At 39.8% G+C, this 21,843-nt stretch overlaps 1 protein-coding gene across 6 annotated transcripts in view; it reads left to right on the top strand.

Moving 5' to 3' along the window:
- Positions 1-19,837, top strand: part of BANP (BTG3 associated nuclear protein) — a 152,549-nt gene extending 132,712 nt beyond the window's left edge. For all 6 annotated transcript variants that reach the window (XM_055818583.1, XM_055818582.1, XM_055818581.1 and 3 more), the window contains 2 exons: positions 14,531-14,674; positions 19,061-19,837. In XM_055818583.1, the coding sequence (XP_055674558.1) occupies positions 14,531-14,674; positions 19,061-19,132 (216 nt within the window). In that variant the 3' untranslated portion in view covers positions 19,133-19,837. The remainder of the gene's footprint in view (positions 1-14,530; positions 14,675-19,060) is intronic.
- The last annotated feature ends 2,006 nt before the right edge of the window (positions 19,838-21,843 follow it).

Below are 21,843 nucleotides of genomic sequence, written 5' to 3'. Positions count from 1 at the left end.
CATATGGTTGAAGTTTAATTCACTGGGGATAACAGGCACTCAACTACTGTGCCAATTGTTTTCCACCCCCAAAGCAGAGAGGTTTTAATGATTTATAGCAGAAAAGGGTGTATGTGTTACCTAATGTGTTTAGAATGACTTGATACAGTTTTCGGAGCAGTGCGGGATGTGAAGTGAATAAACAGTCGCTTCTTACTCTTCTGTGTTCAGAATTTCAACAGCAGAGTTCTGGTCATCTTCTGTAGCGTGAGTTTCTCTGAAAATGCTTTTCCATGCAGAACTTCATGTTGTAGGCTAATACATGCAAGCAAAAAATAAATTTTGAAAATCACTACCAGGAAAATGCTTCTACTTGTGTTCTCAAGGTGGAATCTGACTGGCAATTCACATTCTTAAACATTTGTATAATTCATAAATGTCAGGTTACTGGCTCCCACTTGAGGGCAGAAAAAAAAAAATATGGAGGAAATTAATTCAGTAACCAGGAATTCATTTGCAGAATTGGGAAAGCATCATCTGCAGTACCGTAACATGTAGTACATGACTTAGTCAAACAAACTGACACTCTGTTAGGATTCATTTTCATTTTATGACTTTAAATTAGCAAAAACATGTTTGCATCATTGCAAAGGCTGGTGTGAAAGAAGCACCAATTCCCAAGCTCTTCTCCAGGGTATTAGAAACATTTGTCCACTTAGTGCATTGACTAAAGGGAAAGCACATGTGAGGTTGCGTTACTGAGCGGGCTTCTGATGGCGAGGCTAGGCAGAAATGGTACGGCTCGTGTGGAGGGAAGTATGTGTAACCGATGCCTTATCGGTGAGCTTTGGAAATCAGAGGACGGTGATTTGTGTTAGGCTGATGTTATTAAATTTGTCAAAATGATGATAGTTTTAAAAATGACAGAGGCTATATGTAAGAACATCCACTGCGATGAAAGAAATCAATCATTTTTCGTAATTGCTTTTGTTTGAGAACTATTGTCTGAAAATGTTTCTGACATGAAACATAAGATTTTCTGAGGTGGAACGTGATACATAGCTTATAATATACATCTGCTTTTAGTTTTGGTCTTCGTTGGAGCACACTGAGCAGTTCACAGCAACGCTATCTTTTTCAGTGTGAATAATTTAAATGAAGAAGATAAAGCTTCTATTATTTTGGATTATTTTTACATGAACTTCACTAATAGATAAAAGCCCAGATTAGAGATATAATTGGGTATTTCAATTATCTTTCTACCCCTATCCAGTAGCTTTTTGTACGGGTATTCTGAGGAGTCCAGGTGTTCTTCTCATATGTTTTTCATTTGAAAAAAACAGCCGTTTCATATGTTTTATTTCTAGCCTAAATTCTGGAGTACATATTGCCCTGATGTGAACAGAACTCCCCGTGTTTGAGCACCTACAGCTCTGTCATTGCTGAGATCTGAGTGGAAAAGCAGAACTAAAGACGACAGAGACTGATGGGGCTGGGGACCCAGTGGCTGTCAGTGGGTTGGGGAGCACCTCCCTTCGCTGGAGGGAAAGAGCCCTGAGTGTCTGAACCTGCTCTTTAACTTCTCTCAAGTTTACACTTTTTCTTGTCCTTTCTGGGATTTTTTTTTCCCCTTGAATTATGTCTACAGCGTTCTTTTTTTTTTGTGCAAGTTACTGTAAGAAACTTATTAATGTAATTCGGGTAATTCTCAGGAGTACTGCTTTCTTACTTAAGTATTCTTTAATTGACAGCTCCTGGCTTAGAACTTTCTTCAGCTTCTGATTTATAGTTCAGGCACACTTACAGTTAACTCCCCGCCATGGTGTGCCTACCGTCCTTCTTCTGCTTTTCTTTTGAAGCCATTCTGTCCTTCTGATACTGATTGATACAAATTGAGCTGATTACATCATTTCGTAATTAAAGTGCAGGAGGCGATACATTCATTTTCTTCTCCTTAGGACTTTCCCTGAACGCTGCAATACTAGAACTTTTCTGTTCCTCTGTGTATAAAGGGCTCATGCCGTTGTCGCATGTGCTGCTTTTCCCATCCATATTTCTCAAATTTAATAGGATCCTGCAGTGTACGGTAGGAGCAGTGTTTTGTTACCCTAGCAACGAGAGCCAAACTTTTAGATGTTGTTTTGCTAGTATTTTTTTAAAAAAATAAATCACTGCCAGTTATGATGTAAACATTTGCAGTTCCCCCCAGATGTCTTTTCTTTTTGGAATCAAAGTAAAATCACCTTTCTGAGGGGAAACCGAGAAATTGTTTTAGACGCTGTTAAGCACAATAACAGATGCATGTGATTCTGGTAGATCCTCAGTGATCTGCTCTTACTACTTTTTTAAGTGGCATATTTACTACTAGCCTCATTGGAGATGATGTACCCTCTCATCAGCACTGTGTCCAAATTGTAGTTTTAAGTTATTTATGAAAGGATTGAATGCTGTTCCTGCTGAAATTGCCTGACGACTTTAGCAGAATTACATAGTAAATGCTGAAAGTACTTCAGCGTTTATCTTGACCTTTTGTTTTAAGCATAACTAATCCCATCAGGAATTTGAGACTGGAGGATGGGACCAGCAGGGTGACATTTGAAGCCATGTTTACATTTATTAGGCTAGCAGGGACTTGCCACATAAAAATGTAAAGGAAGACAGTCCTTTAGGACCGAGGTCTCCTCCCCCCCCCTTGGCTACGTTATGTCACAACAAAAAATTTCCCACCAACCAGATGCTGTGTGACTCACCATTTATTATTCACTGGAATAACCTTTGCCGGTGCTGGTCAGTTGAAGGGAGTCTGGGTCGCTCATCTGTGACTTGTTTCTTGAGCATTTGCACTCAGCAGCTACAGTTTAGTATTTTTCTCTGAACTATCCAGCTATTTCTTAATTGCACTCCGTTGTACGCTGAATAAAACCCAAAAATAACATTCTGTTGGGGAAAAAAAAATTCAAGCCAAAGGCTTCTTTAGTATGGCTCAAAATAGTGAATTATCATAGAGACATTTAATTGTCCACTCTTGAAAAATCTTCCTCTTGGAAGCAGTTCCATCGATTGTACCATACTTACTGTGAACAGTAAGCCATTTAATCACAAAATGTTGTAATTGCGTGGATTTGAATGTTATTTACTCTTCTTAGATTGAATTAACTCAAAAGATTTTGTAAGCTGTAACAGAAGGATGAGCTGAAATGCTTAATTTTTTTTTATATATATATATATGTTTGTTTGTTTGTTTGTTTGTTTGTTTTTCCCTTGCCAAAAGATTATAGGGATATATGAAATAATTTTTGGTGGGTTCATTACCCGGCAGTCACAGCTCCATATGCGTGCATGGAGCTCATATGATGTAGAACATGGGTTCTCACCAGAAAAGAAATAAAGCGATTAATTAACCAAAGCCTTGAGAAGGTGGGCACGAACTACCGAACCCACCTAATTGAGGGAGCCCTGGCACACGCAGGCACGTCACGCTGCCTTTTGTGTGACAGCTGAAATGGAGCTGCAGGGTATGGGAAGCGCGCCGTCTGAGGAGAGCTGTCAGGTAACCCCAGGCTGTTCTGGGAAGTTCCCCGTGGTGGGCAGTTTGTGAAGAGTGTCTTCAGACGAAAGGTGGGTCAGATGTACGAGACCACGATACGGATTTCCTTACAAGCCTCGTACTTCCTAATAGCCTCTTTAATTTGATCCAGTGAAGTTAGATGAGGTAACTCTTCTTTCCGTAACCAAGTCACTTTTACTGAAATTACATCTGCAGTTGAACTGCCAATTAATTATAATCAAGTCTTGCACGTGTGCTAGTTCAAAATGTATTTTCAATGGAAGCCTGTGTTTTGTGTTGATGTATTTTACATCATGACCTAAGCCCATGTCTGCCTGAAGCCAAAGGAGGGACCCCACTTGGCTTCCATGGGATGCGACCCCAGAGCACCTTGAGAACAGTATCTTTCTTTGCTTCGTTATCTGTTGATGGTGACAGATACTTTGCTGTCTGTCTACAGGTGATACTGAATTAAAATACTACTGATGTAAACGTGGACTACTTACAGTTAGGATTTCACATAATCTCATTCTATTTCCATCACATGATACAAAGCTTGATTTAGACTTTTATTTCTTAGGAATTAACTTTGCATCTCTTTCAGCCAGTGTAATAGTTCACAGATAAAGTTTTAATTACACTGATTACCCTTTTGTGTTCAATACCGATGGCTTCTCCAGGGAGCTGTTAGTCTGTTGAGGGACCCCCAGCTTGCCACGGAAGAGTATGTGCGTTGACCCAGTGAAAGCGTGAGATACTTCTAACAACTGCACCTTTGCTTTAGGCATCCACTATAAATGTAGGCAGGACGCGTTTAACCTGGAGAGAGATCGTGAGCCTCATGGGTTTATTTGCATATTATGTGTTTTCCAAATACCGTATGTAGAAAAAAATTGGGTCAGATTGCTTATTTTAGTTGGACTGTGCTTAGGAAAGGGTCAGAGAGACAGTGCTGGTGGGAGCAGGTGCTTTTTTAACAAAAGACAACATGAACTGTATTAACTGGGTCTTTTTCTGCGCCTTATGTTTGTCTAGTTTATTTACCAAATTCGATATGAATGCTTTTCAAAGACTTCAGAATAATTATTTCTAAATTATTTAAAACAGAAAAAAAAAGCTTGTATGGGGAATGTTAAAGAACATGAACTTCTGCCACGCTTTCCCGTTCAGAACTTCACGCAGCGCTGTGCATCTCATTTTGCTTTGCTCAGGGCCCATGACAGCATTTCACCGATATCTGCTACTCTCCGTAAAACCATAGTGCTGGAAAATATCGGCGGCTTTACTCCGTGAAGTTAGTCTCCAGAGGCGGAGGCTTGCTCCTGGGGCTCGCTGAGCCTCGCGCGCTTTTGGGGCTCGCTGCAGCGGCGCTCTCGGAAGCAAGGCGGTGTGTCGTGAAAGGGCTTTTGAGGGTACAGGCAGTTTATATACACTAAACCACAATTTGCCGTCACTTATCTAGCTCCGTCCAACCGCAGCAGCCGGGAAGATGGACGGTTTTTTGTGAAGTTTGTTTAAGTAACCACAATACCTGTAGTTTGTGCTCGTGCATTTCTCCAGTTTGTGTCGAGGCGCATTAAGGGAATCTCAGAGCAGACGTTACAGAGCAGAGCTGCACTGCGGTATATACTCCAAGTAAAAGCAGATGAAGTGGTTTATTATTTGTTATGCAAGGAAATAATGCCACTGATAAAAATGTACTCTGGAATTATTCTTTTCATTTTTCCACACTTAGCAGAGCTGAAATCAGTTTCACTTTTCATGCCTGTTAGTTTGGGGAATTTAAAGGAGGTGCTCTCGGTTATATGACTCTGTAGGGGTGTTAGTTAATGAAGTTTTGACAGATTTAAGGTCACATTTTGCATGGTTCAATTCAGCACACTTAGTAATGCACAGCAGGGAGAGTTCCTCTCTCTCTCTGAACTGCTATATATTAGACTTTTATATATGCTGAATTTATTTTTGTATTGGCACACTTTATGTAAGAAATAAATAGCAAATTTAGGTACAAGTTGTTGTTGGAGTAAGGAAAGGACTCCAAGTAACGCTTTATGAACTAGATCATTGACTTCAGAATGATACTTTAATCTTTAAGAGCAGTGGATCCTTTTTATATTGCTTTCAGTTCCCTTAGATCAAACATACTTTTATTTTAAGAGAAACTTACGGGGACATTAATGGGAATATATTACCTTAACATTACCAAAGCTCTTGCTGCGTGATTTTCTGCAGAACCCTTATCGTACAGCACCGCAGTATTTGTGGACAGGTGAGTGGAGCTCCGTGGGTTTGGGTGATGGAAGCTGCTAACAGGACATGTGATTCAGGGAATCAGACTTCGGTAGCTGCTTCATTGCTGCTGGGTCTCTCAGCACCCTTATTTTTTCCTCTCTCCTTCTCTCCGTAGCCCAGCCCCTACCTGGTACCTTGCTCAAGGGGACTTCATAGATGAATCTTTTCTTGGGCATCAGTTGCTTTGACGTTTTGATGTGACCTATCTGGGCACAGACATTCCGAAGAGTGTGATTTTTAATTCAATAAATATGCTCTGTTTAGAGGAAGTGTTTAGAAGGCAATTAGTAAAGAATTAGAACATTAGCATACGTAAATGTGGATCGGCGTTACTTATTAAAAATGGGCTATTTTTTATGAGTTTGACAGTATACTGATGTGCTTTCTATTTCCGATGCGCTGTTCCAATAATTTGAAAATGTAGCCCTGTAGCAAATGATTGAAGCCAGTGTGAACTTTATTCAAAAGAATTTAGTTGATGTATTGCAAAAAGCAATTTTAGGCCTTCCAATTTTTATTTTCTGGTGTTTTCCCACAAATATCTTTGGCTAATGCTATTCAGCATTTAAATCAAAGATATGAAAGGAAATGAATAATTAGTGATGTGTAATTAAATGCTAAGTAATGAAAGTAACAGGTCACTTTCACACTCTGACCTAGATTACTAGATATGATTGACTCAGCTTTCCTTTTAATAAAGCTAGATGCAAAGTAATGTATTTTTCTAAGAATAAATAAATAAAGAAATATTCCAGAATTATTTTATTATACCAGTGAAGGTTTGGTGGCCTGCTCGACGGACTAAAATAAACTCTTTCACCTCCCAAAGCTTTTCCTGCAGGGAGCAATGAGAAGACATCAGAGATGGGGCAGTATGTTACATGCTCCGTGCTATTCTGTAGGCTGAAGTATTTAAAATAAAGATGGGAAAACCTCTAAAAGAGATGTTCTACTTCAAAAAGCAGTTGTGGTTTTAGTGGAAATTGCTTTGTGTAGGGGTCTTTTAATTTATGCCATGTAAGACAAACTAGACAATGATTAGCCTTTTGTAAGAATAAAATAGAAAAACCTGTGAATTTCTGGAAGCTCCCTGGTGGCTGGATATGAAACACGTTGTTGGAGTACACATTATGGCCTTGGAGGGTTTTTTCTCTTGTGGTTATGCTGGTAAAAATGAAATTATAATCAGAACAAGTTCAGCTTGAAAACCAAAAAATTATGATGTGTAATTATTTTGGAAAAAATGTGAGTGGTATGTATTTTTCCTTTTTGCTTGATTTTAGCGTGATCTTAGTAGTTTGATGTCAGACATACAGCCGTAAATGTGAACCTTAGAAAGAAGAGAGGCCTTGTATTTTGGAGGTTTCTGCTTAAGAAAGGGTGGCCAGTAAGGGATCCTGGAGGATGGGTTACATCTGCCATGTGCTTACTCGCACCTCGGTGTGCTTCTCATCACTGATTACTGGGAGAGAAAAGCTGCATATTTTGTCTGCAGCACTGTGAGCCATCTGTCTTCCTTATCTTCTTGGGAGAGGAACTTCCAGTCTTTTATTGCTGTTCATGTTTTGAAAAGTTGGGAAGATAAAACTTAGTCCTTAAAACTGTCCTGTAATTCTAGCAAAATACTGCTTGATTTTAAATACAGCACGGAAAGTATGCAGCAGTGTGTAGTGATCCTTGGTCCATACTGTATTTGTTCTGATGAAGTACAGGTTGAATGTGAATTTATTTCTCCACAAAGATTACACATCATCAGGCTCTATGCATTCATACTTTATATACATGTGGGACAGATTAAATAAAGCGCAGGGGTCACCGTGGATTTCATTGAACACTGCTTGATCTTAGCGTGCTGATGACTGCTGCTTCGAGAACAGTTAGGTCACTCCATCCTTTGCTGCCACTCCTTTTTGGCACATTAACACTTTAATTTTATTGGAACTGGATTGTAAAATCATCAAACTAACTTTGTATCAGCCAGCCTCAGATCTGAGCTTTTCAACACGGTTGACCTTGGTTAAATTGAACCAAATAGCTTGAAGAGGAAGGGGTGTAAAGTAAGAGCACGTTGCCAATTTTCCTTTGTATTTTAGTATCCTCCATACTGGACGTGTTTCCTAGTGTTGGGTCTTGCTCTGCTTCATCAAGTGAAATGAAGAACTACAAAAGACAAATCTTATGGAAGAAACTCTTCGTTTCTTTCATACAGCTGCGTTCTTGCGACATTCTGGATTGTCTGTTCCAGATTCCTCAGTAAGTGCCAAGGTGACAGAGGCCTTGATTAGTCTAAGCCTCTGATGGTTTTAATGGAACTCATTAATTTCTAATACTAAAACGTTTTGAGTTCTGGACCTAAATACAGAGTCTAGTGGCTCCAGGTAAACTCATCTCTAAGCTTGTAAATCCACTAAATGAGTGTTTCGTTGGCACTAAATACAGTGGATGTTTTTAGTCTTACGGCTCCATCAAGAAAGCTTTAAGACTGAAAAGAACCAGCTAGAGGCGGTTATCTTCTTTTTTTGTGAACATGTTTATCAACAGAGCTTCTTATCACTTGAAGGAGCTGTTTTTGCTGTTTCGATATATTCATGTAATTTTGCCATCCATGAATGACAGTGTAGGAAGATGATGGGCAGGCATTTTCCTAATTTATTGTTTTCTAGGAATCATGTAAACCCATAACCACCCTCACATTTCTGGGCCCAAACTGTTGTTTTTGCCAATCTTTTAGCTGGAGCATGTCACTGAGATCTTTCCCTTTTCCTATGCACAACTCATTTCTTTCGTGCAACATTTGCTGAAATGGTTATTTGCTGGCTCTAAGTGTTACAGGATTTTCAGATGTGAACCTTCTATAAACAACCACTCTTTCAGTGATTCAAAACCTCATTTTTTTTTAGAAACGTCATCTTTTATTGCATTCCTGTGTTAGAAATGGGAAGAAATGATGGAAAAAAGACACCAAAATGCCAATGTGTCTTGTTTTTGAGCTTTTTATAGGTAGGCAAACATATGTGCTTGCCTAGATTAATAAAAAAGCTCACAACAGCAGTAGCAAGAATGTGTTTTAGAAGGCTCAATCTGGCAAGGACCAGACTGAGGAATGGGCTTTTTTGATAAACAAACTCCAGCTATCCCAAAACAGTTACCTATTTTTGAAGACTGGGGTCTAGAGAAATATTTTGAGTTATGGGCTTCTAGAAGAATCATTCCCAATGATAAGTAAAATCAGCTGAGGATGTGATATGAATTGAAATATGGCTGGAAACTATGCTTGAATAATTTTGGAAGAAACTGAAGGAAAACCTTTTACATTTTAATCTTTTTTTTTTTTAAATTTTATTTCCTGCCCTGGCAGTTGAATGTTAAATGGGAACTATTAGTTATGGGCTAAAATGGTCTTTAAATGGAAAGGAAGGGAGCAGAGAAAGTAGCTGTTTTTCATTATTAATACTAATTTTATTATTATGTTTTATATGGCAAGCATCTCACTGAAGAAGGGACGAAAAGCAGAAATCCAGGACCTTCAGGCTCAAAAGCTCGCATGTCCCAAATCATCAAGACTTTGAAGGGAGAATGATAGAGGAGAAAAGGGGGAGAGGGGAGGGAAAAAAACCCAAGAGAAAGGCCAAGACTGAGGTCAGTGAGGTGCCACTGCAAGGGCTGCGCTCCTGCTGCAGCCCCCGTGAGGAAGCCTGGGTTTGTTAATGCGCTGTGAGGGGGGACGGGACGTGTGGGCACAGTGTGCTTGGGGTGGGCAGGAGGGAGCTGCCTGTCCCTTAGCTCGTTTTATCAAATCTGTCAGCTCTTGTGTGGCTCACTGAAAGCTTATGGAGCTTTCAGGAAAATAAATGTTTGGTGAAAGAGACTGTGGTTCTGTATTCACGAACAATGCCAGGAGTTCACACTTCATTTTAAACATCCGAACAAAATACTTTTCCTTCTGGTATTTCTAGCACCATTTAAAATCAAAACTAATAGAAATGCATTTATATTTCTGTCTGAAGGTGTTAGGGAACATTCTTATTCTGTCAGGCAACGGGACTAGTGAGAGAAGGGGCTCTTTCATGCTTGCTTTTTAATTCAGGCAAGTTGTCTTCACCAGGGTCACCGTGCAGTGTGGTGATCTTTGAGGCAGCAAGGGCTGGGACACGAAGGCTTGCCAAGACTGGGCCAGGTCACAAAATGTGCTTGAGAGCATTGGTGGCTTCCAAACCTTCTCAAAGGCTTACATCTCTAAGATACTTGGAAGTATCTTACAGGCGTTTCCTAAACTGTTCGGCTTTGTCTTGATAAATGTTTTTTCGCTAGGTTTTATATTTGGGGAAAAGCATGTATCTGTGGTTGTAACTGCAGGCTTTGAAAGAACAGAAGAATTTCGCGAGCTGCACCGTTCCAGCTGTGCAATTGCTTATGCTTGCAGTGGAAATAATTGTGCAACGTAAAGAGTGGGCTCCGGCTCCGTGAGAGCTAAAGGTCTTGTCACTGTCAAGACAAATCTTAGCGCTGACAGCAAGCAATAATAGATGGCCAAATGTACTTTTTCTAAATACTCTACTAACAAAGAAAACACTTCTTGTTCTGCTTGTTCATTTTAAAGGCACTCTTTTTTAGAAAGATTAAATTTGTCTTGAACTCCCACTAGCCTGCGTTAGCTGGAGCAACACTCCATGTCAGATACCTCCGTGCTTTTGTGCCCAAGTGAAAGGGAAGGGTGACTTCAAGCTTCTTGTTCTGTGTGTGTGTTAAGAGCATGAATTAATCCATTTTCTTAGGTGCGAAGTTTACTATTTTCAGTTTAACCGTATTGCGCTACCTGTTTTGGACCAGTAAGGCAGGATGTTGGAGAAGCCCTGTGGAATCGGGAAGAGAACTTCTTTTTCAGGGTGGGTTGTTTATTTTTTTGGTACAATTCCTTTATTTTAAGGTCAAGGACAGGTAAGAACTACAGAGTTTAGTGTTGGTTTGGAAGTGAAGCGAGCAGCCAAAGAAAAGACATATACTTGTACCTGCCCCATTTGCGAAAGGCTCTGCTACCCAGCTCCTCCACAAACCCCACGTTGTGTAAAGATGTTGATCCCTTTATGTCTTTCATTTTTGCAGCCTCGCTATAGTTTGATATAAAACTTATGACATGAACAGAGCAAAACTATTAGGCGAGGCTGATTGAAATTATAGGGCTGAAGTTAAATCCTGTTTTTATCTGGGGAAGCATGGTTATACTGATTAGAGAGCCTGTTCAATCCACTTGAATCCACTCCGTGGACTCTGTCCTTTATTATGTTTGTTTGTATCTGTCTGTCTTTCTACCAGCATGTATTTTGAGATAACTTACCCCCTGGGACCTTTCTCCCCTCTGTTAAAGGAAATGGGGATATCTGTTTTTATAAGGCACTGTGAATACCATGGAACAAAAAGGTTTTTCAAATACAAGCAGAATGCAAGGACCATAACGAAACTTGCCACTCTAGTTGCCAAAGTCGGGCTTTTTCTGAAGAAAACATTTAGTGCTGTTTGTGAGATGCAGAAAGGGTGACATCAGTCATAGTTCCTCAGCATAACAAACTTGTAGCGTATTTTTAAGCTAAGACAGAAGCATAATAAATTTATCATGATCCCCAGTAATGTGTAGAGAAAATGTAATTTATTGCTCTTTTTTATGTCAGTTCCGTTAGATTTTCCTATCTGGATATGCCTGAGATCATGATAAATTGTGTTATGAATATGGTGTGATTAGGTAAGCGCTATCTTTAGTAAGCTGCAGGTCATGATCGTGTCACATTTGACAGAGGCGCTCAGACATACAAAGTGGGATCAAGTGTTCCAGGCTGATCCTGGGACTGGGTTGATGCTCTGTTTGGTTTAGCAGATTAATCACAAGGTACAGTGCCATTGAGGCTACAGAAACAGCTTTTTTTCCAAATCCCTTTTTTTAAAAAAAAAAAAACCAACTAAAAAAAAAGGGGGGTAAAGATGGCAGTTCTCCCCTTCTACTCTCGTCCATTTGTATCGTAATTTCAGAAGCTGTACGGTCATTCAAATAGAAATTGCAAAACAGTAATTTTGTTCAGAGTGCTGTATATGAACTCTGCAAATATTAAGAGCAGCTTGTTGCTCATTCCTTCATTTAAAGTTCCGTCAGATGGTTTAATTTAAGACTGGGATCTTTTTCCTGTTCTTGCTTTTATTCTCATTTGTACAGTGACTGGTTATATAGCCAGTTACGCCACAACAACAAGCTAGGCAGTATTTAATGAAATCTAAGACAGCTATTAATGTTAGCTGTATTAAGTGGAAAACATTAAGAAATCTTTTTTGGCATTAGATTGTTGTTCTTTTAATTTTCAAAATCATACTTTTTCCTTTCCTTCCCCCCCCCCCCCCCCCAAAGTGATTTTGAACACATATTAAGTAGTCTGTGCAGGATGGATGAATGGATAAAGAGAATCCTAAAGAAGCAAAATGGTTCTTAGTTTTGAAAAATGGCCCTTTCCTGGCTTCTAAGCGTCCTGACATATTTTCTGACTATAGGGAAAAATGCAAAGCTGGCGATTGGTAGAGAATAAACATACCAGTGCAACATCCAGTGTAGAGCCAATCACCTGGTGTGCAAATCCCAGATAGTCTGGCATGACGCTAGTGGAAGTGAATCCGCCTGGCTTGGCCACGCACCTTCCAGTATGAATACTGAAACCCGTAGTCCTTGGGGTCTGTGTAACCAGGACGTGACAAAGAAGGAAAACCTACACCGACGGCAATGCTTACAGTGCTGGATGTCTCATCTCTCCCGTTACCAATCTGATTTTTTCAACCTATAAACTGCAAACCAAGCAAAGTGTGTGCAGCTATCGCTGCTGTGGTTTGGAGCACAACTAATCTTAACTAAACTGGTTTTAATCTGGCTAGCTGGGGGGAACGGAGCGGCAGCAATCACTGTGTGACCTCGGCAATGGAAATTCGTAAATACCTGGGTCTGTCAGCCCCTGCTGATGTTGGCACGTTGTCCATTTTACCTCTGTGAAAACTAGCTCAGCTTCGTCATTACATCCTATAAAATGCTTCCCACTTCTTTGTGAAGGAAAGAGGAATTACAAGTAGTTTATCCAGCAGGAAGACACAATAGGAAAAGCACATGACCATTTACATGAAACCAACAGGGAAGTGTAATTTGACAGTGAAAAGTATTTTATGCAAGTACTGTTGGGGTTTGGTTTTTTGGGTGTTTTTGGGGTTTTGGGGGGGGTTTTGATGTGGGGGTTTTTGGTGTGAGGGTTTTTTTTTTTTTGGTAGGCAGGATGGTAGAGGTAGGTTATCACTAAGGATCAAATAGGTTTGTTACAACACATAACAGAGTTACTTCATCTTCTCCAGAGTGTTTGCTGTAAAAGGGAGTTCTGCAGAGCACTGGAAGGTGTGCAGTTGAGAACATACAATAAAAGAGGAAAGCTGGTGTACTATTTAGGCTTCTTTGTTGTAAAACTGTACGTGAGAATGATGGTCTTGTTCAGTCACTTACAATGGTTCTGAAGTTTGTAGTTCAGAAATAAATGAGAAGAAGTACATTTAACTTGCAGGAAATCAATAGGACAGACTGTGACGTGGTTCCGACATTATGTATCGTATAGTTCCAAAACAAATACTCTAGCACCAGAGGATTTTGCTTACTTCTGTAAAAACAAAATGTAGCATCCTTCTGCAGTTTGATGTTGACGGTATCTCAGAACACCCAAGATCCCTATAAAATCCTGACAACACCCCTTAAGGTCATTTATGGAGGTCACCTCTCTTTGCCTCCCACACTCTCTAGAGAAATTCTAGCCTACCCACTCCTTCATGGCCACCCACCCGCAGATCAGCTGAGAAATCATACTTTGTTAAGAAAAACCTTTGTTAAGAATGTTATTTTTTGTTCTTTGTCCTCTCTTCATTGGAAAGATGTCTTTTATTTTCTGCAGTTCAAGTACCATGTTTTAGAAATACATCATTCGCAGCATATAGAAAGTAAAACTGAATATGTGTTTTAGCTGAATTTAAAAAATGAGATTGGTGACATGTCGTTGTTTACAAACATGTATTTTATTCTGATGTGTGTTTCAAGAAGTAAATTAAAAGTAGTCTCATCACAAGAACATTTCTAAGCAAGCACTTATAGAATCAACTGCTCTTTGGTTTTTAAAGCCTGGAGGGGACTTACAGTCTTCACCAGTCAAATGCAAATATGTTCAGAGTCAGCATTAATCAGCAGTAATTCTTAAATCTACACCTTTATATGCGATAGGAATATAAACATGACTGTAAGAAATTGTCAAAAGTTGAATGCCTTTGGGTGCGAGGAGGAGTATCTTGGATCTGTGCCAGTTTATGTAACAGCAAAAGCATTACTCAGTGATACTGTTATGTGCTATTGACGTTACCACACTCTTAGTGTAACCTGCGCTCTCTATCCCACTTAGCCTGTGCAATAATCATTAACAGAATTACGAATCTCATAAGGCAAAATGCGGCAAGCATCTAATATGGGAATCGTTCCATATGTGTACCATGTCCTCTTGGAAACCCACATGATTTAAAGCAACTGTTAGCGATAGACAAGTTTTCTTGTGTTTCTTTTTAATAGTCTTTGGGTTTGCATCTGTTTTAAGTTAAATGGTTCATAATGCATTTCTGATTATGGTTGTTTACAAGCTGCTTTCTCTGTTGCTTTCCCTGCAGGTGTTGCAGGGCGCTCAGCTGATAGCTGTTGCTTCTGCTGAGCCTGCATCAGGGGGTGTTGATGGATCTCCGCTCCAAGGGAGTGATATCCAAGTCCAATATGTGCAGCTGACACCAGTGACAGACCACTCTGCGACTAATCAAGTATGTATACATATCTTTTTGCCATTTGAAAGTGCTTAACTGGATAGAAACATCTGTCAGATGAACTATATATCTAGCCATGAATGCTGCAGTCCCAATGAGTTTACAATCCTTTTTCCAAACAGGCTTAAAAAAAAATAAATTATAATAAGAAACATAATTTTGTTGAAGGTATAAATGGTCTTTGACTATTCCTGCTTCTATGTTCTTGCTCAATGCCTCTAGAGAATAGTTATTTTGGTCATCATTGCTTTTCTGCATCCTTGAAGGCTGAGAGCCACGTTAAAGGACAGGGCAAAAACTGGCTCAGAATCTATCCAAGAAGTATTTTTCAGGCTGAGGTTTCTCTTCAAAACGTTACTCCCTTTCTGACAGCAGTTTTCCAGTTATTTTGATCAACAGGCTGGATTTCCCACAGAAGTCACAATGTTAGCAATTGTAAGTGAACACTTGATCCTCTCAGTTACAGTGGAGGAATATTTTTTTTTTTTCCTTTTGAAATCAGTTTGAACAGTCTTGTATCTGAGTCTAGAAAAAGTTTCTCATCAGCTTGAAGCTGTGACTGGTGACAGCACAAGAATGCTGACTTAAAACAGTTGTAAGAAATATTTCTGAAGATGGTTTGCACATTCTTCTGTGAACCCCACTTGGTGAGCGTCTTCTCTAGAGAATGCCAAGTGATTGTGAAAAATAAGCTGCTGCCTGCGAGCCAAAATATAATGGTATCCTTAGCAGCCAATATTTGAGGGGATTTTTGTCTGATACATGCCCAGTTTTGTAGAGAATTCTGATCTGGCTACAAACATTTAGATATTGAGTCTCCTTGCAGGGAGGGAGGCAGGAAATCGCATAAGGAATCATGGGAATCACGTCCAGACTTTGCATGTGCTGCTTCCATGGGCAAGGCAATCTGCAGGTCACTTCGATACACGAAGTTAGAGCACGTTAGTTATCCCAACGGCAAAGGGCCTTGGACAAAAGCTGCGGCCGTGTTGGATGTTGCCCAAGTGCCACCTGCACTGGCTGGTGCCGGTGGGAAAGCCAGAACTCCAAACTCTCTTAGTTGCTCTGGTCCACACTGGCTCCCCACCTGGATGCTACAAAGCGCTTTTCAGAAAAATCGTGCTTCCCGGCAAAAAGCATCGGACTACGGTGTGTGGGTGTGCTGTGCTGCAAGGCGACGTGCCGGTTGTCTGTCCGCTGATCTTCCTGTGCAGATGAGCCCTTAATAGTAATTTTTCCCTCTCTTCGGCTTTGTCTCTGAATTAACCTTCTTGATATTTTATTTATAGTCATTTGTAATAGTACACCTGACAATTAGAGTGTGGCTACAGGGAATTATGCCGTATTTCTTTCAAGTCCTCAAGTACGGCGGGTCCCGTGCAATTAATAAAGCACATAGACATCAGGTAGGGGGAGATGGTTCTCATGGTGCTGTCCTCACCCCAGGCCTGGGAAGTTCTCAAGTTCACCTCTCTCAGACTTCGTCCTGGGTCTGTTCCTCGTGCCCTTCCCGGCTAGCACCTCGTGCAGGGCAGGGGGTGAGTCAGGAACCATCTCCCACACAGCTGGCAGCCACCGGAGGAGTTACTTTTCTCTTCAGGGACACTTTGCACCATGTTAGGTTTTAATATTGTGGTTAACCACAGAGATTTATACAAAGCTGAAGAGAAGCAGAAAAGGAATGTGAAATAAGAAGAGTATGAAAGGAAAAACAGACAAGACTAGAAACAAGTTTGCCATAAATATTTCCTCAGTTTACACAAACTGAAAACTAAGGATCTGTTAATGAATTGGAGAAACCAACTTGGTATTTACATTACTCTGAGTTATATGGATAGTTCAATAGCTTTTTTTTGGCTAAAGTTATGGAATAGTCCTGCATGATCTTAGAAAAATCTGTTATGTGAAAAGAAGAATCTTATCTGAAGGGAGAACCCTCTCGGTGAGGCTGTAGTGACACTTTAATCTGTTTTCTTTGGCTTTTAGTCAGGGTACTGAGAGGTTTCAGTGATTTTGTATCTATTTATCAATCAAAGCTTATAAAAGTGGAGTTTATTATCCACCTGATTTTGATGCTGTGCCCTACACAAATTACATGTTTCAGACATCACAAGTGTGAATTTATTTTATGTCTGAAAACACTGTACCGGTTTTTGTACCGTTATTCTTGAAAGCCACGCCTTTGAAAGCAATCCCACATGAAAGCTGAAGGTAGGAGTGAGGCTGTTTGAAATGAATCCCTTCTGTGACTTCAGCTGAAGCAGACAGCAATATCCACTTCACTTTAGTATTTTCAATGTATTCAAGCACGATTTTGCATTTGCAAATTAGCTGTAGACAGAAGTATTAATAGTTTGGATTCTGACAGTTCTTTAGTGACTCTAAGCCACATATATAAACACAAACTTAATATACGAACAGTGTTTTGCTGGCATAAAATTGCAAGTTCTTGTTCCGTGGGAGGAGGCGTCATTTGAAATCAGATGCATTTTGGAGATGTAGATTTAGTTGGCTTGTTTTCATGTCTCAATAGCGTTCTTACTTAGCGCAGCTTGCAAAATTCAGAAATACAGAATATGCTGATGTCAAAGAATATTTGGATTAATTCTGTGCTCAAATTCATATGCTGGTGGTAAACACTGTTAGATTTGGAAAAAACCCCATAATTCCAGATCTAAAGTGTGCTTCTAATCTGGTTGGGCACTCTTCTACTTTTGCTCTGAATCTTGGATAAATACTCAGTACTGCTGTTGTTTCTGTTCTTTGATAATTGTGTTACTTCAATACAGTTTTCCCCTAATGAGAAAGAAAACTTCAGTGGTCCCTTACCTGCTATCAGATTTAGCAATCTGATAGAATTATTCACCACTTTGGCACTAATTTATTGAACAATTAAGTAAACACCAAATTACCTATAAAGTTGAACAGGAAAAAATCTTGTACCTGTGTGCGATCGCTGGCAACAAGGCAGAGAGATGAAGAGAAGTAATTTGACAACAAAACCTTAATTTAGGAGCCATGCTTTATGATTTTGAACCTCCAAGTACTTTCATTCGAATAAATCAGTTGTGCCTGTAGAGTAGAACGTAAAGGATGGGAAATCTGGTTGAGTTTCCACCCTTGTGTCTTTGTGGATCATCTTGCAGATGCTAGGCAGAGAGCGTAAAGCAGGGCTTCAAGTAAGACTTTTTCATAACAGAAGTACTGCCACAGAAATAATTCTGTATCCAGAGTGTTACATAAAGCATCTATTAGATGTATTTATGGAGGGAAAATCCATCAAGGGCAGATCTCTGGAATCTGTGGGAGTGTACAGGAAAATACCATTAAATGCTTGCCCTTTCCTTGTAGTTTATCTATGCTTGTGACATTGGCTGCTATCAGGGGAAGGCTTACTGGGTGTGATGGACTTTATCCAAGCCAGTACAGCTGTTCTTAAATGCTATTCATCTTATAGCTCTAAAGACGGAGTTTGTTTCATAATCTAGTTTTCCTTACTCCAGCTAACTTGGCTAAAAGGGCAGCTTGCTATGGGATTATCCTTTCACAGCATAGACTACTGGTAGGCAGTAATTTAATTTTTAAGGTGACTTCCTTTGACAACATGAGTCAATTGTGTTTACTTCAGATTCTTACATGGAGGACTCTTTTTGCTTGGAGAGTGAGTTGAATCAGACCTGTACGAAGAATTATATTTGAGAAAAAAGTTCACTATAGTAATGCTGTTCTCATTGTACACAAAAGAGAGAAAGACTGCAGTGGGTCAAGTCAGCAGTTTTAGGCTGTGTCCTGCATCAGCTGGGGAAAGTCTGAGCACAGGGCAAACAGGTCGTTTTACTCCTCTTACCTACAATAGTTCTGTCACTCTGGGACTTTCTACTTTCTTTTCTATGATCACCCTTGGGGGAGTTTAGTTCCGTAACACTGATCAGCTCTGTGCCCCCGAGCTGTCAGTACGTACATGGTGCTGGGACAAGTCCTTCCGCAGCTTCGGCATGTGTTCTGCCAGGCACGGGTTTTATTTTGTTTCTTTTTAGGGCTGGTTCTTTTTTGGGAAGAGAGAGGGAATAATTGTTGTCTATTTGCTCTTTTTGTGCCATTCATGGTCTTAAAGATCCTTATCATGATTCCATTATTTCAGCCGTCTCTTTCCAGTCTGAAGGGCATTAGTCTGCTTAGACTTCATGTGGACTCTGTGGTTTTTTTGGTGTATTTTTATGAGTGTATTCCCATTTTGACTCTGTCATAGAGCTGGTATCCATGCAGATTTTGCACTGGTTTATACAAGAACTTTATATTAGTATGATATGTTCACATTCCCTTGGCTGCAGCAATGGAAAGCACTTTTGCATCGATTTACTGATTTCATGTTTCCTTTTGCAGGGCAGCGATACCCTTCAGTCAGCAATCCAGCCAGAAATGCAGATAGAACACGGAGCAATACAAATTCAGTAAGAGAATTGTGAAAAGCTGTGTCAACCAAGATGTCAGCAAGCCACAGTCAGAAGTTAAGCGCTGTAGTCTTCGTGCGACAACAGAAGGGAAATGCCTGTTAGACTAATAGTGACACCTTGAACATCTCCTGCAAATAGCAGAGTTCTGATGATCTATCTGGTTGTCCTCACCTGGAATAAATCAGGACCCAGTTACTTAAGCTGGAACTATGTCACTGCATCCATCAGCTGAGGATGTGGCCGTCAGAAAAAAAATAAATGGCCAGCCCTTAGGTACACTTAAAGAGGAAAAAATGTAATGAATCAAACTGTGAGACTAAATTAATGTTTCATCCTGTTCATTTCTTCTGTGAAAGGCGCCTTTCGAATGTCTGCAGATATCTTAGGAAGGGTATTGCTGCTTTGCAATACCTGCTTTACCACCTATAGAAGATCAAGAGCTCAAATATTTTTCACTGTTTAAACAGCTTTTTTTTATTTGCTATGGTGTTTATAACAAAAATGGAAAATATTTAAAAAAAGGAAAATCCCATAACTGCAAGTATTAGCCTTTTGCTGGTGTTTTCTGTTCAGTGTAATGAAAACTGTATTTGCAGAAGACTAACAATTTTGTTCGTACTGTTGCTTAACTACTTTTCTAGGGGAAAATGCTTTTAATGCTGTAATTATGCATTTCTAATGAGAAATAAATGTGTATTTATGAATAGTGCAGCTCTAAGTTGCTCTCTGCCTCAGGAATGAATACGGTTTGACTGGACTGTGCTGTGGGAGAGTAGTTCTGCAGTATTAGAAGACAGATGCTATCTGGCAAGCTCTGCTGTCAAACTGAGAAGGAAGATTAAGTCTGTAAGGAAGATATCGATCTTAGATCATGCAATTATCTAAATTTCCAGTGCAAGAAAAATGTGATAGTTAAGCTTTTGAGTTGCAAATCCTATTTTGTACAATGAATTTATGCCTTTTTTTTTTTTTTTTTTTTTTTAAATGTGAACAATTCTTCTGAGCTGTTTCCCTTTTAGTTCCACCTACCTCCTTTGTCCAGCAGTGGCAGTACCTCAGTTTGGGATTCATCCATAAAAAGCTGGGCTGCAAAAGTGTGATACCTATCTTGTTAGCAACAGCAAGGTGAAATCCTCTCGCCACCGAAACCTATGGGACATTTGATACCTCTTTCAAGAAAGCTACATTTTCATATTTGCTGAGTTTCAATGGAAAGGATACGTTTGCTCTAACCTGATTATCTTTATGTGCACGTTTTAGAAAAATAGTTACTGGGGGAGGCATTGCTTTGTATTTGTTTTTCAGCTGACTTGCTGTATGGTTATTGTCAATATAGGGCTCATAAAGCATTTAATGTGTTAATGAATGAGACATAGCCACAAACTCTAGATGGTTGAATTCAAGATAACTTTTTTTTTTTTTAAATGAAAGAAGGGGTTAAGCACACCCAGTTTCTGGGATTGTTGTCCCTGGTAAGTATTATACTTTATGTAAATTCCTACTTCGCTTTAGGCTATTTCTTGACGCACGAGTACAATCCAAACTGAACCACAGCCTATTGAATACAATGTTTGCAACAGGCCAAGAATTTGGCTACTCTTCAGTTTCTTTTTTTAATAGTGTTTCTCAGAGTGGGTAATGTTTGAAGAGCCTGGCATCCAAACAGAAGCCTAAAAATAAAGCGAGGCCTGTACATTTTAGCATGGCTGTTTAATAATAATTTATCACTTGGAAATGACAGTGAGAAAGCTGGGATAGCAAAGCCACTGTGTGCTGCCACATACCAGTGTCTTGCTATATTTGTATTGGCCACAGCAGCTTTCTTGTCATCTTCAGAAAATTTTACTCTTACCGGCTTTTCTTCTCTGTCCTGGGTATCTTCTCCTTTTGAGCGGAACACAACGTGGATTTTAACTGTAGGGTATCTGTCTCTGTTTCACGGTGCAATTAAGAATTCTGTTCTCTTCACGTTTTTCAGCTCAGGTACAAGATGAAATTGAGTTCAGGAGAGGTTTCCTTTAGCCGCTAGCCTGCTGCATGCTAAAAGTGAATGCACAGGCGTGTCGAGCAGTGAAGTAGCATTCACTAGATTACAAGAGAGTGGAATCTACTTCATCAGTGTGGAACAGAGATTTGAATCAATTGAATCAATTGAAATAGGTAAGGAGCACAGCTTAGTAAGATCCTCCACTGCATTCGAATGTTAAGACTGCGTGTTCCTCAAGATTTGAATGTTTCTCAGTGTTACGTCAACGTTTACATTGGTTAAGCTGTGTCACACTATGTTTATACTTAAGAGAGAAGAGGCTTCAACATTGAGCCAGGTATTCCAATGAGTAATCCTTGTCCCTGTTCCCTTTCTGTAGATTTTGTGTCCTTGGAGGATTTATGTCCTTGTCCAGGGAGGAAATGTCTTCAGGAATGTTTTATGTGTTCTCTAGACATCGCAGGGTGTGTAAGGTACAAAGTAAGTAATTCCTGAGAAGGGTAATTTTCAGGAATGAATTCCCTTCTAGGAAATGCTTGTGACTGCGAAGAGTCTGAGGTTCTGTGCGAGGGTGAAGAGTGTGTTCGGCAGAGAGTGTCGTAACAGTAACATATCAACATAACAGTAAGAAATCCTAAAAGTATTACAAGATAACTCAAGGAGTTAAAATCTTGCGGGGGTACTGCGGGCTTTGCTGGCGTTCTGCTCAGGTGCCTTGGTGGTGT

This window comes from Falco peregrinus, chromosome 14, assembly GCF_023634155.1.
Source record: "Falco peregrinus isolate bFalPer1 chromosome 14, bFalPer1.pri, whole genome shotgun sequence".
NCBI classification, from domain to species: domain Eukaryota; kingdom Metazoa; phylum Chordata; class Aves; order Falconiformes; family Falconidae; genus Falco; species Falco peregrinus.
The sequence above is the reverse complement of the archived record's forward strand: the minus strand, read 5'-3'. Positions and strand labels throughout refer to the sequence as shown.